At 33.5% G+C, this 12,708-nt stretch overlaps 1 protein-coding gene across 1 annotated transcript; it reads right to left on the bottom strand.

Moving 5' to 3' along the window:
* Positions 1–4,438: 4,438 nt before the first annotated feature.
* LOC138356471 (uncharacterized protein MCAP_0864-like) lies at positions 4,439–8,454 on the bottom strand. Its single transcript, XM_069312633.1, has 3 exons — positions 8,274–8,454; positions 7,339–7,496; positions 4,439–6,472 (listed from the first exon to the last, which is right to left on the bottom strand). Exons 1-3 carry the CDS (start codon positions 8,452–8,454, stop codon positions 4,439–4,441), a joined length of 2,373 nt encoding a protein of 790 aa, XP_069168734.1.
* Between the last annotated feature and the right edge of the window lie 4,254 nt (positions 8,455–12,708).

Here is a 12,708-nt window from a genome sequence, read left to right on the forward strand (position 1 = left end):
TTAGTTACGTGACTAATTAAATTGCGACATATTGGACAGTTACTAAGTTGTAAAAGACACAATTCACAGACACAAAAATGTTGGCAGGGTAAAATGAGAACACAACGTTCTTTATCTTGGCAGATATTACAGTGTGTATTCATTAAATTCTTATCATGTTGACAATCGGATGAAACTGTGGGTTGTTGACGTCCTAAATTCTTTATAGTAAAGCTCAATATATGATCACATTTGGGATCAGATATGCAATAAGTAGTTGTATTATGCTCATTATAAGTCCTGGTTAATGTTACTGTGTCATTATTCATTGAGGTTAAAAATATATTTTCAACTTCATCTTTTTCGTTTTGATTATTTTCTTCTATGATTTTAACCCTTTTAAATTTTCTTTGGTTAATATATAAATATCTTGTTATAATGGTTATAGCTTGATCATATGATTTAAATGATCGTCCAGAGTATATTACTACGTCTTTAAATACTCTTTTAACAATATCGCGTTTGTAACTTTTAGATAAAGTTACTAAAATATCTAATTTGTTCATCATTTGCATAATTATATCATTAGAAAATATTTTGGGGGGATATTTAGTGATTTTAGATGAACGTATATTTTTAATAAAATCAGGCCTTTTCATGATCAATATATAATAACATTGTGTTGACCAACGCCCATGTTCTATCCATGGATCATGACCTTCTTTCCAATTTCGAAAATGCATATTGCAATAGAAACAGATTACTTCATCTCCACGAGGTGGTTTTTAAAAAAAAAAAAACCAGCTTGGGCTGGGATGTTTTATTGAAAGTGGCCAGGAGTCTTTGAAACTAGACAAGCGAACTCTAACCTCACTATATTTTTCATGATGTGGAGTTTTATGCAAGAGTATCCCCTTGGGTAATTTGTTATTTTGATCTAATTCAAATTCCAAAGCTTTATTATACTTAATATACTTGGGTTCTATGAGATAAGATGAAAATTCAATAGGAATATTACCTACTGGTTCGCCCTTCAAAAATGGACATTCAGGGCTTATTCTACTATGAAATTCACTAAGTTTAATAGTGTTGTTATTTAAAATGAGTATTATATTTTCATTGAAATAATCATCATCATTTAAAATATCATCCCAAGAATTTACATAGACATAGCAAAATGCACAAGCGCATTCTATTCCTTTTTTCAGATAGAAGAAGCCATTAGTTACCAACTCTTTGGGCTTTGGGTTACTTACAGGCCAATTAATAAATGTTTCTAATCGCTCTTGCTCGTATTTTAAATCATTGTCTATACACAGCATCTTTTATACTGATTAATCCTTGTGTCTTTTCTTCTATATATCAACATAAAAGAAATATTTTTTTTTTACTGAATAGTTAAAATAGCTTTTATTTCATCACTAGTAGTTAAAAAATGTATTTTTAACTTGGTTGATTCTTTATTTTTTCTTAGTAAACCTACCTCCACATATGAATTTATATTAAATATATTTATTGGCAGAGGTTTATAATTATTATTATTATTATTATTATTATTATTATCATTATTATCTATTACATATATATTTGCTTGATTTAGATTAGCTTCACTAAATAATTTTTGAACTAAAATACTCACACAAGCCATAATATTTTTCATATCTTGATTAAAAGGTGAGGAATATGATGACGGGGGAAAAATATAAAATTTTTTATTGGTTATATCGATTAAATCTGGAATAGTTTGCTCAGATATATACTGCAGATTAATATTTTTTTTTATATACTATTAATGAAACTTGGTTCAACTAGAACCATACACACAAATCCACATTCACATTACAAAGTAATATATATGACACAGCATAAAGTATTCTGTGATAACATATGCTATTGACCTCAGAAACATTGACAGAGTTTATCATGTTATGAATTCAAAAAAATCATCTTAAATAATCATATAATTATTTATGCAACCTTTATTCCCATTTTCTTAATAATAGAAATTAATTTCTCCTTGTTTCTAAAGATTTCCTGATAAAGTGACACTTTATGTTGAAGAACATTGTTTTCTTGGATCAGATTATTCATATCCAGCATAAGTTGTTCTGGGGTCAACGTATTGGCAAGTAATTGATGAACCTGTTGGTGGGTCAAGATTAAAATACGGGACCGTTTACTAAGAATTTCCTTCATTGTTGTTATGGGTTGATTTTCTTCACTGGGGACAAGGACGCTTTCGGGAAGTTGAAACAGTCTTTACTCCAATGTCGTTTCCCTGAGAAATTCTGGTACGTCCATAGGTTCTGGGTCTGGCGGGTCTGGTACTTCTTCCAGCATTTTCCTGACCTATTGCTCCAGTTGAATTTACTCCAATGTCGCTTCCTTGGGAAATACTGGTAGGTCCATGTATTCAGAGTCTGGCGGGTCTTACACTTCTACTGGCATTTTCTGCACTGAGTTCATGAGAAGTTGTTGCAACAACAGTCTGACCTACTGTGGAAGATGATGGAGTTGCCGCTCCAGTTGAATTTACTCCAATGTTGCTTCTTTTAGATAATTGCTGTTGTGTTCTGGGTCCTGCTAATTCTGGAGGCAATGGGTCCACTGTAACTCTAGCAGCGAAAGTTGATGTTCTGCCTAAGTCTAAACAAACCGAAGCATCAGTTGTTCTGTTATAGCCACTGCCTCCGACACGTACTAAAGACCTTATTAGCAATTTCATGTCAAATTCATATGGTGCAACCATTTTGAAAAACACTGTGCGCTCTCTTATTTTATATGATCAATTGTTATCCACTTCCCTAGAAAGAAACTTCCAACAGAAAAAGGGTGGTTGTAGACCAGTTGATGGACAGGTTGGTTGGGTGGTGGTTGAGCAGTTGATGGACAGGTTAATACCGTGAAAGAAAAATAAAATTATTTGAAAAAGGATAAGACACATACACACATACATTAGTATAATAAATATCTCTAGCTGAGAGAGCCATCTATAATAACCTTTCGATATGATGCGGAGCCTGGCCCGAACGTGTGGACCTCTTAGCAGGAGTTGAGTAAGACTAACTGCAGTGTTTCCGTCGCCACCTACCATCACTCCCTATCTTTTGCCCTTCTAGCTCCCCCCCCCCCTCATCCCCCAACTCAGCATTGTTGTATATTGCAGTTGTGACTCAATAATTAGAGAGTCGCTTAGTTGAATGCTGCCATACCATCTTCCAAACTACACTGGCTATAACTTCATTAAAGTAATCGACATATATAAGCTCACCTTTACGATGGATGTGATTGATCAGAAGCTCATGTTCATTTTCATAATAAATATATTTTTGTGATAACTGAAGATTCATCATTTTATACAATTGCCATTTTGATATAGGATATGACATAAAATAAAGCGTGAAAATATTAACAATGTTTTCGTTGTTTTTTGGGAATTGCCTGCTGATCTTCCTTAGACTAGTACCACGTAAAGTCCCAGTTCTGACTAAGCACTGTGTCAGCTGAGCCATATATAAGTATTCGTGGCCGCCGGCCATCCACTGACGGCCAGCCACACACTCTTCGCTGCTCTTCCAAAGAGAAAAAAGTGGTACGAAAAGCTCTCTTTAGAAAGAACTCATGCTGTTTCCTCAGATGGAATTAGAATGTAAGCTTATTCCTCATACAAATATAATATGAGATATTATTTTTTCTCAAAAGTATCAGACACCTGATCTAGATGAAATCCAAAACAATTAAAATATACCTTGTCATTTGAAATCTCGGTTAATTACAAGGTTAGTAATGCCTGTGTGAAAATTGGCCATAACACCAAAGATCCTCATCGAGTTGATTTGGCTTATTACACGCTGGAGAATGGTGGCAAATCTTTACAAACTCACACTTACTATGAACTTGAACCCCTTTTCCAATCTCTGATGTCTCTTATTTTTTATTTTTTTTTGAGGGGGGGGGAGGTATTTACAAAATTCCTTTCTCTAATGAGTTGACTGCTTACCATCGACATCCTCTTATTTATTTTCAACTATTCCTCCCCTTATAATGTTTATATGTCTATCCTTTAGATTCTTTTTCTCTGTTAATGCCTCGACTTGTCGCCTGCCTTGAGTCTTATCTTTTGCCCTTTGTTTTGCGTCTTTTAAGTTCGTTTTATCTCTTTTTTGTGTGGTTGTTTTCTCAACAGTTTCAGGCGAAGAAACTTTCTGAGAGGCGATTGATTTTAAAATGCTGTCATCACCCAATACACTTTCGCACTTAACTTTTAGGTTTTTAAGGAACCAAGATTTTTCTGCTTGCATATTAGCCTCGTGTAATAACGCAATCGATTTTAAATTCTTCTTTTCGTTATCGATAGACACTATTTGATTATTATCCTCATTGTTGCTTATAGAATACGTACCATTTATCAGGGTTAATTTACTAATATTGTATAGAATTGGGAAAACGGGTGCTATTTCTATAGCTTCATATTATCGTTTATTACCGTGACAAGATTCTTATAGAACTGGGCGCAGAATATAAATTTGAAGATATGATTTGAAAGTGAAATAAATAATTGCATCATTTTAGATTTCGCCATTTCATTCTTGCAAAACATTTTTCTCATTGAGAGTTTTTCGAATGCTGATCTTAAATACTTATTGTTGCATGTCCCGGCCAAGTAAGCATCGAGCTGAGTAGTGACAGCTTGGATGATTAATGTGAATTTATTAATTTGAGTTTCTTCATATTCTAAGGGGGCCACCGAAGTCTCATCATGGTTAATCATCGACAAATGCATTCTTGTCTCACTTAATTCTGAAAGCATTTGTTTGTTGGAATCCTGGAGACAAGCATTTGTCTGTTGAATGGTCAACAGGTTAGAAGTTATTGTTTCATTTTCTTCTTGTAAGATCTTAATATGTAAATCATTTTGTTGTTGTAAAGCCAGTATTTCATGAATATTATCAGAAGGGGACTTACGAATCACGTTCAAGATAATGTAATAAAAGCGTTGTACATTATTTGCATTCAAATCTTGCCTTATTTCCTTCTGGAATAATGTATATAGAATTGTAACGAAAGCATATACTTTTATAACTTCCCCATTCGTTCCTTTATGATCTTTTTCCAGGTCAACAATTCGTTTGGTTATAATTTCTTTAACTAAAACTATTGATGCCACCGCGTCTATTAACAATTTAGCAACATAATTAGGTTCGTCTAATTGGCGTTTTAAATGATCATTTTCATTTACATAAGGTATTATTTGACGTTCGTGTTCATATACTGTTTCATCGATAATATTAGTTTTAAATTTTTCTAATATTTGATTAAATAAATTTCTTTCTTCCTCGTTAGTAAAAATATTAAGAATATTATTATTTTGGTGTGGATCATTATTATTAATATAATTTAAACGGGAAATCCTGTCTCTAATGTCCTTTTCACGTTCTTCGTGAATGTAGTTATCACGTTCGGTATTTAACTGATGAATGAACTTATTTACTATTGCTTCAATTTGTGATTTTCCTGTTGCTTTCGATTCATTATCATCATCTAAAGGAAATATGCTTGAAAAACAATGAATTATATCGCTATTCGATAATGTAGGTTTTCTATAAAGTCGCTCTAATGTTTCAATATTATATTTATTTGCTTCATTTATATTCTTTTCTAATGTATTATATTCATCATACTTTATTTTTTTAGAATTTTCACAATCTAGTAGTTTTTGTGGGCATTCTTGAACATAATGGTTTTGGGATACTAATAAATTATTATATTCTTCTTTTTCTGATAGTTTATCATCTTTGCATTTTTGTAGGGCTTGTTGGCATTCCAGAAATTGCATATTCTGGTTCTTTATATCGTTTTCACATGTGGCTAATTTTAGTTGGTATTCTTCAAGAGATATTAAATTTGTATTTATTTGCCTATATAATTCTTCTTGTTGTTGACGACTTATAGTTAATTGTTCAAGTGCACTATTTAATTGTTGCTTACATGTTTTTAGGTCATTCTCGAGTGTAACGTATTTGGATTTTATTCTAGTATTATTTGATTTTATTAAATCGGTTAGTTTTTCTTTTTCATCAGCTATGTCTTTTATTTGTTTGTCTTTGTCTTCGGAGATATGTTGAATTTGTCTGTCTTTCTCATCTAACATAAATACATATTTTGTTTCATACTGTTTCTTTTCATCATCGTATTGGATTCTAAGCTTCATTAATTCGGTATTGTTTCGATCTTCTAGATTATTTTTCAATTTATTTTGATTATCTTGAAGAGTTAAATTTTCCTTCTTTAAATTCTCTGTTTCATTTTCTTGGTCTCTTAATTTATCTGTAAGCTGCACAATAGTAAGTTCTAAATCTCTCACATTTGTATTTAAATCTGTTATTGTGGCATCTTGATTTCCACATTTAATTTCTAATTTACTTTTTTCATTCTCACATTCATTACATTTTTTATTCAAAAGAGCTATTGTTTGTTTTTGTTGATTCTGACTCTTAAGAGGATATGTTTCGGTTATTAATTTAATATATTGATCAGAGATAGTAAACAAATGAAGCATTTTATTCAATAATAGAATTATTCTTTTATCATCATCATTCACAACAACAAAATTGTTAATAAGAGTTTTTATGAATATACGTTCTCTCAAACCCGAGGAACCATTGTCTGGGAATGTTATAGTATTCAAGATTATTTTAACAATTTCACTCATTTTTTTTTTATTGTTTTAATATAATTCTATGATCAGGTGACAAAAATTAAGCAAGAAAAAGAAGGATGAGTGGGGCTTCATTTTCAAACAGGTAAAAGAAATTATTTATTTATTTACCTGATTCTCATAGAAATTGTAGGGGACGATGGATTGAGAGAATTAATTGGAGGAGGAGGAGGAGATGGTGGGTGTGTTGAGTAAGTAGGAAGAGACAGTGGTTTCGGAAAAGGAACTTTTTTGGATGCTCCATTCCCTTATACCCCTTCTCAACATAGAAATTTGTCTCTCCTGTTCTTTAAACATTTTATACACAACTGACAAATTTTGTTTAATAATATGGTTTTCATGTTTCAGCTTATTAATATTCAGCAATAGTTTCTGTTGTGTTCTGGGTCCTGCTAATTTCGGAGGCAATGGGTCCACTGGAACTGTAGCAGCGAAAGTGGATGTTCTGCTTAAGTCTAAAATGACTCCTCTGTTATAAGCACTGCCTGAGACACATACTAAAGACCTTGACAATTGCATGTCATCAAATTCATATGGTGCAACCATTATGAAAAACAGTATGTGCTCTCTTATTTTATATGATCAATTGTTATCCACTTCCCTAGAAAGAAACTTCCAACAGAAAAAGGGTGGTTCTAGACCAGTTGATGGACAGATTGGTTGGGTGGTTGTAGATCAGTTGACAGACAAGTTGGTTGATTGGCTTGACCAGTTTGTGGAATGGTTGTTTGCTTCTTCAGTTCCGCCAGAGATTGAGTAGTACTGCAACTACCACTGCTTGTTTGTTCACTTTCACTGTCTAGAAAGTTATATCAAGAGGTAGTATGTAGTGTAGTGTGCTTGGATTGCGACTCTACCACTAATTAATCCATAAACTGTGTTCTGCTGCAGGCTACCTTAGTGACACTTTTATACTACCTTAAAGACAAAAAAAAAACATATCTATTTTGAAAGGATACACACAAACACACACACACACACACACACATTGGTATAACTAAACTACAACTTTTCCTCATCTGAGATTATATCTGGGGAAAGGAATAATATTTCGTCAATAATAATTATAAGGTATTTATTATAGGAATAATAACATTTGAAATTCATATATTTCCAGCCGGGTTGATAGATAGGATACATTATGTTATGCAAATGGTCTAAAATCATCCTTATTACTGTAGGTGTGGACATATTTTTGTATCCAACTCAACTTTCTTGACGATGATGTTTTCTAATTTCTTAGAAGAGTCTTGGGTATGAAGTATTATCAATATGGTTTCCCTCAGCACCTTCAGCCGCCAGCACATCTGTACGTTCATTTCCATAAATTCCAACATGTTAGGCTTTGCAGTATTGCTCTCGAATCGTACATATCATATCATTATCACACATCTAAAACATTCTTTACTATGATATAATTGCTTTAATAGTATATTTTATCTCTGCTCTACAAATTGGACATGTGGATATGTTTGATGCACATTTGAAACAAGTGCATATGTGCTTACAAGGTAAAAACATTAACTCTCATTCTCCATACAAATCTTACACTCAATCACTCTGTGTCTAATTGTACCTTCTGACTTTGGGAGAGCGGTAACTTGATCAGTTATTCTACCAAATAATGGTTGTGTGTTAGAATCACCAGACATTGGTGGGCTTGGGACAACATCAACTTCAGTCAATGTCAATTCATCAACTATTGTAGATTCTACTTGCTGATTGGGGTAAGAAGCCAACTCAGTTCCATCAGACATTGGTTGGCTTGGGACAACATCAACTTCAGCCAATGCCAATTCATCTACTATAGGCTGTATTAAAGTCGTAGATGATTCTACTTGTTGGTTTTGGTCAGAAGCCAACTCAGTTCCATCAGACATTGGTTGGCTTGGGACAACATCAACTTCAGCCAATGCCTATTCATCTACTATAGGCTGTATTAAAGTTGTAGATGATTCTACTTGTTGCTTTGTGTCAGAAGCCAACTCATTTTCATCAGACATTGGTGGGCTTGGGACAACATCAACTTCAGCCAATGCCAATTTATTTACTAGACGTTTTCTAACTTCGTCTTCTATGTACTGTAAGACTGCTTCAATAAATTACTCAATGTTAAAGAAAGGTAACCCCTTCTCTTTGAGTTGATTATGATACGTTGTCATCACATGATCTTCCTGGAAACCCATTGAAATAAGGTGCTTAGTTATGTCTAGTTCCTTAATAAGTGTGTGTTGATCTTCATTGATATGGGTTATTGAAGGGTTTGTCTCATAAGGTGGCCTTTCCCCTTGAACCTGAAAAAAAAGAATAAAGTTAATGTTACAAATAGCTTTTATAAAGATTATAATAATAGTCAACCTTCATTTGAAGTTACTGTAGCTGACATACCTGATCAATGAATTCTTTTCCTTTCGTCAAGAAGAGGAAGGTACACTCTGGGTACCAGCGAGCATGTTCATCCCAAGGTATATCATCAGTTTCCCAGTTTCGAAGTCCATTCCCACAATGATAACAGCACACATGATCACTTAAACCACAATAGAAGAATCCAGCTTCTGACAATTCAGTTGGTTTCTGTGTTACACGTTCAGGCCAATTGTTAAAGCTTGCTAGGCGACTTTCAAGTGTTAAGTAGTCTTTTCGCTTGGCAATGGTATGCTGGTGAACTCCATTGTCTGTCATAGGACTTAGACCACAGACATCTATTCCTTGTCTATAGGACGAATTTTTACTATTTCTCAGAGGAACGGAATAACCCTTGAATTTTTCATTAAATATCAGTGGAAAATTTCCCACTGGTTTATTTCGAATGAATGGACAATGGGGAAAGTGCCGCTGATGTTCGCCTCTGGGAGTGTCTCCTCTTTCCCAGGCACCAACAATGCCTCGACAAAAGACACAAGCAACGTGGTCATTTGTTCGCAGGTAGTAAAAGCCATCACGAGCCAAATCAGATGGTTCTAACCATTCAAGTGGCCAATCTATGTAGGTATTCAAGCGTTCCTTTTCAAACCGTAAACTGTCATATGAATCAAACTACTTAGAAATAGATCTTTTCACGTTCTGATTAAATGTGCATTCTGGTTTCTCTTTCTTATGTAAAGCAATGATTCTATTTTCCTCTTGGTTTACGTTCGTGGCATCAATTTGAAAATGGCACATTGAACATTCTAAAAGATTTGCTTTATGAGTATAATAGAAACCCGCCTTTGCAAGTACATGACTGTTTACACTGAAGTTACAGTCCTTAAAAGTCTCCAAACGATTTTTTTCTTCTCTCATTGCTATGAAAACAAAATGTGAGTGTTGTATTAGACTGACTAGTTAGTGACTGAGAGAGGCATCTCTCTCTCTCTCTCTTTATATAATACACAATCTCCCTCCCCCCTCCTCCCCCTCCTCCTCCTCCTCCTTCTCCTCCTCCTCTTCCTGTTGACTCAGACTTAAAATTGGGACTATAGAGTTTATCAGCTGAAATCCTTTACCAAATCCCTTAGTAAAAAGCTAAAATAATGGTAAGAAAAAATATAGGGAACCAAGTGGAAATTCTGTGATAAAAATATAAAGTTTAATTGTGGAAATTTTACTACATTTTTTACACAGATTTTTTTCTCAACCTGGGCGCCCCCCCCCCCCCCCAAAAAAAAAAAAAATTCACGTCCCAGATAAAAAAAATACTACTACCTAACTACTTATATTACTTATTTTTACTGATGAACACTTTATATATCATGTGTAAATCAATACAAACTCCAGTCTAAAAGATGTCATCCCTACCACAGGTGTTACTAGAAAACATATTTTAATTAATTATCTAGTCCACTTATCGACAGTAATGAAGACGGTAATTTGTCTCTATAGACTTCTAAAGATGATCAAGACGAAAATGTGCAACTGAATTGGTTGTTTTCCCAATGCCTTCCACTGTATAATAAAGTTAATGGTAACTAACCACCTAATTCTTCTTCATCATCTTCAAAATTGTCGATCAAATTTTTTTCATAAAGAAACCTGCTCCATATTGTTGGAAATTGGGGCCTAATATCTTCCACAGCAATATGTTTTTTTTTCTACTTTTTCATTTAGCCACTGTAGAAAACTTGTCCCCATTTCCTGAAAGTAATGATGATTATTTATTAGTGTTATAAATCCCTTATTTTTCAACCTAATTTTTCAAATAATTAATTTCTTAAGAGGGTCTTTTTATGAAAACAAAGTAGGTAGGTGCTTTACCAATCATACTCACCTTACATCTTTGTTAAATTGTTAGCAGGGCAGCCTTTGTTAAGGCTGCCCGAAACGCTGCGCGTGCTAGTGGCTTTACAAGACTGTAATTACCATATTTGTATCCTCACATTCCTTATGTACATTCTTGTATATGCATAAATAAATAAATAAATAAATAAATAAATAAATAAATATAAATCGAGAACTTGAGCCATTTCTAAATTTCATTTAGTCGTAATTGAGTTAAGTGAATATTATTCTCTAAACTTCAATTTTGCTTGTTTTTTTCTTGGATAAAAAACAATAAACTGCTTTATCCCTCAAGGCTCTAAGTATTAGATACCATCTTGTTTTTACTTTTATCATTCCAATTGTTTCTTCAATCTCATTTAGAAAATAAAAAACTTCACCTTCTTTGTAAAGATCACTTCGCACCTGTAAAAATAATTTAATAATATAGTTTCATAAAAGAAATTGTATTGAAAAATGTGACAATATAAATTGGCACTTCCTTGTACAATAGACTTTTTGTTTGCCTACCTTATTCTGGTGTTTCACTACATCTTTAGCTTCAATTATTGAATAGGCAGGAGATGTAAAGCCTAATGCCGTAAACAGGTTGTGTGTGTAGTGTGGAGATAATGCAAGAAGGCTAGTCTCTTCATATTCGTTGTACAATGGAGTAAAACAGATAACGTTGAGTTGATGCTTATCCAAGTGACTGAGGTTAACAATATGTTGGTTGTCAGGTTGAAGAAGCTCACACACAGCTGTACATTTAGTATAGTGTAAGATACTATATACCAAATGTCGATTCATAATATCCATATTTATTTATTTATTTATTTATGCATATACAAGAATGTACATAACGAATGTGAGGATAAAAATATGGTAATTACAGTCTTGTAAAGCCACTAGCACGCGCAGCGTTTCGGGCAGGTCCTTAATCTAAGAAAATTTTAAGGAGGTAAATACTTGCAAAATTTATAGACAAAAAAATGATAACAGATTACATGAAATGAAAAAAATGAAGATGAGAGAAAATTGTAGGTACAGTATATTAAAGCACATAGGTAGCTAAGATTGATTGCAATGACAGCTTGAATGGTAGTTGACAACAAATTGGTAGGCACAATACAGCAGAAACAATACAAGATTGATTGCAATGACATCTTGAATGGTAGTTGACAAAAATTGGTAGTCACAATACAGCATATGGCTAGCACATAAAAGAAGACAGCAATGAACACAATGATAAGGTTGTTTGATATTACATAAAAATTAGGAGATTGGGTAACACTAGGTACAGAGCAAATTTAAAACTCAGTGTAGGAAACTAAGAAGATGAAGTTAGGTACTTTTTGGTTTTGCTTTTAAATAAGGCAAAAGTTTTACAGTTTTTCAATTCACTAGGGAGTGAGTTCCATAGACTAGGTCCCTTAATTTGCATAGAGTGTTTACACAGATTAAGTTTGACCCTGGGGATATCAAAGAGATATTTATTTCTGGTGTGGTGATAATGGGTCCTATTACATCTGTCCAGGGAGAGTTTCAGAGCATGGTTTGCATTTAAGAACAGGGTTTTGTAAATGTAGTTGACACAAGAGAATGTGTGGAGGGAGTTAATATTTAGCAAGTTTAGGGATTTATACAAGGGAGCTGAGTGTTGTCTGAAAGCAGAGTTAGTTATTATTCTGATAGCAGATTTTTGCTGTGTGATGATGGGCTTAAGGTGGTTTGCAGTGGTAGACCCCCATGCACAGATACCATAATTAAGATAG

Source organism: Procambarus clarkii, chromosome 72, assembly GCF_040958095.1.
Source record: "Procambarus clarkii isolate CNS0578487 chromosome 72, FALCON_Pclarkii_2.0, whole genome shotgun sequence".
In the NCBI taxonomy this organism is placed as follows: domain Eukaryota; kingdom Metazoa; phylum Arthropoda; class Malacostraca; order Decapoda; family Cambaridae; genus Procambarus; species Procambarus clarkii.